Source organism: Cavia porcellus, unplaced genomic scaffold (genome assembly GCF_034190915.1).
Source record: "Cavia porcellus strain 051 isolate PalLab524CR breed Dunkin Hartley unplaced genomic scaffold, mCavPor4.1 scaffold_9, whole genome shotgun sequence".
Classification (NCBI taxonomy): Eukaryota; Metazoa; Chordata; class Mammalia; order Rodentia; family Caviidae; genus Cavia; species Cavia porcellus.
The window spans coordinates 68,418,802-68,421,687 of NW_026947492.1; the positions used below are offsets into that span (position 1 = coordinate 68,418,802).

At 39.6% G+C, this 2,886-nt stretch overlaps 1 protein-coding gene across 1 annotated transcript; it reads left to right on the plus strand.

Annotated features, from left to right (window-relative positions):
- Positions 1-1,637: 1,637 nt before the first annotated feature.
- LOC100717625 (olfactory receptor 52D1) lies at positions 1,638-2,594 on the plus strand. Its single transcript, XM_003465264.2, has one exon. It carries the CDS (start codon positions 1,638-1,640, stop codon positions 2,592-2,594), a length of 957 nt encoding a protein of 318 aa, XP_003465312.2.
- The last annotated feature ends 292 nt before the right edge of the window (positions 2,595-2,886 follow it).

Genomic DNA, 2,886 nt, shown 5'->3' on the forward strand with positions numbered 1-2,886 from the left:
TGAGTCCAATGTAGGAAGGTGTCTGCTTCCCACATAGGTAAAAATAAAAACTTGATCTTAGCCCAATCTTTCTGATTCTTTCAACCATAGCAGCTTACTAAGAGCAGATGCCTCACAACAGTCATCTGAGATCTTCCACGGAAGTAAAGATAATCCAGGAAGAGAGAAGATAAGATGTAATGACTCCAACTCTCCAAACTCTCCATCCAAGTTTTGTTCCTTCATGTCACAGGTCAGTATAAAGGATGAGGCCCAGATCATCTGGCATCACACTGAAAATTTCAATAAAAATAAGCAAAGGATTTATTCATCCTTTTCATCACTTTGTAGTTTGGATAATGAATCTACTAATTGTAGCATTAGAAATAAATAAAATGGTTTATTTAAAAGAGAGAGAAATTTAAGTATTGACCATGTTAATGGCTAATAAGGTAAGATAAAACACCAAACTCTAAATGTGGAGATACGAGACCTCATGTGAGTAACAAGGCTGTGGAAGAAACTGCATAAAGACATAGTCTCAGTCACAAAGGATTTTGTAACATTGTGGAAGAATAAAAAATGAAAGTTTAATGTTTACTAGAGATCACATTAGAAAAGGAAGATCCCTAAGAGGAAAGGAAATTTGCCCTGAAAGAAAACAAAAATTTAGTGGCTGGGGGTTTAGCTCAGTGGTTTAAATGCCTGTTGGTCATGAGTTCAATCCCCCACACCAAAAAAAAAAAAAAAAAAAAAGAAATTTAAATTCTACAGACAAGGAAAATAAAGGAGTCTCCCAGCAAAAGACATGAATGAAAGATGATTCACCTTACATAAGAAACCTAAAATAAAAATTATTAAAGAGCAAAATAAAAGATAAAAGAAAACATGGAGATAGATCTTTTGCAAAAAGTAAGGAGACCAAGAGATAGAGGGAGAAGGGAGGAGAAAGAAGGGAAAGGGGATAAAAAAAGAATTGAGATATTATATACATGTATCAACTCCCCATCGTGAGTATAAACATTATATACCACAAACATGTACCAAAGATATAAATAAATATCTTCAAAAGTAGACGGTCAAATGTGCAATAAATGATACAAGATATAGGAAGAGCTATGTCAGAAGGGTCAAGATGAGCTTGCAAATAAATACCTAACTGAATGCTTTGAATCCAGAATAAAGAACTCTGTGTATCATGTTGAATACTATTACATCAAAGCTTTTTGATGGTGGTTGTATTGGGGCCTTTCTATTGTTGTTTTGGGGGGTGTTTTTGTTTTTTTGATTTGGTTAGGTGTTTTTGTTTTTGTTTTGTCTTTTGTCTTTTGGACACAGGGTTTCATTATGCAGTTCAGGCTGATCTTGAACTCACTATGTACACAGGCTGATTTCAAATTTCCAGTGATCTTCCTGCCTTAGCCCTCTAAGTGCTGGGATTTCAGGCATGTGCCGCCACATCTGGCATCATACTAAAGTTTTAGAAATAAATTTTATGTGAAATATTCTTTTCAGACTTTTGAACAAATGAGTTTTTTAAAATCCTGTCTAAAAAACTTATTATAGACAGACCATTTTGCATGAATCACCATGTACCTAATGTTGCAGGGCAGCCACGGCATCACCCGTTGGGTAGATCCTTTCCTTTGCCAAGAAGCATGTCAGCTTTCAACATCAGTGGTGACAATCTTCCAGCCACTTTCTTCCTGACTGGGATCCCAGGGCTGGAGTCATTCCACATATGGATTGCCATTCCATTTTGTGCCATGTACCTGGTAGCCCTGGTTGGCAATGCTGCCCTCATCTTTGTCATTGGGACAGATAGTGCTCTCCACGCACCTATGTACCTGTTCCTTTGCCTTCTCTCACTCACTGATCTGGCCCTCAGCTCTACCACTGTGCCCAAAATGCTCTCCATTTTGTGGCTCCATACTGGTGAGATTTCCTTTAATGGATGCCTAGCCCAGATGTTTTGCGTCCATTCTATCTATGCTTTGGAGTCCTCAGTTCTTCTTGCTATGGCCTTTGATAGATTTGTGGCTATCTGCAACCCACTGAGGTACACAACCATTCTCAATCGCACTGTCATAGGCCAAATTGTCTTTGTTGGGATATTTCGTAGTGTGGCTATTGTCTCCCCCTTCATCTTCTTGCTGAGGCGACTGCCCTACTGTGGTCACCATGTCATGGCGCACACATACTGTGAGCATATGGGCATTGCTCGATTGGCTTGTGCCAACATCACTGTCAATGTTATCTATGGGCTGACTGTGGCTCTGCTGGCCATGGGGCTGGATTCCATCCTCATTGCCATCTCCTATGGCTTCATCCTCCATGCTGTCTTTCATCTTCCATCTCATGATGCCCAGCACAAGGCTCTCAGTACTTGTGGTTCCCACCTTGGTGTCATTCTGGTTTTTTATATCCCTGCCTTTTTCTCCTTCCTCGCCCACCGCTTTGGTCACAACCGAGTTCCTAAGCACATGCACATTTTTCTGGCCAATCTCTATGTGCTGGTACCTCCTGTGCTCAACCCTGTCATCTATGGGGCAAGAACCAAGGAAATTAGGAATCGTCTTCTAAGACTACTTCACTTGGGGAAGATCACATTATGAATTCTGAGCAGGAGCTGGATAAACATAATGGTATGATATCCATCTAGATGCATGCACATAGAGACTTCTGATATGAAAGAACTGGATTTTTGTGGTGAAAAAGGAGAAGTAATATAAAAGAGAGGCTTTTCATGTTCACTTGAATATACTGTTTTCCTAAGGCTCCTTTAAGAACTTTGAATAGCACAGAAGGGTGATGTATTTTTCAAGCTAGTATCAAAAGTGCTAAGACTTTCTAAGGAGCAAGTCACCTGCTTAAGTGGATGCTATATTCCATGATAGGAATACTTTC

Bases quoted from the DNA above. Each gene is read 5' to 3' on its own strand.
- LOC100717625 (XM_003465264.2), top strand. From the start codon at position 1,638: ATGTCAGCTTTCAACATCAGTGGTGACAATCTTCCAGCCACTTTCTTC.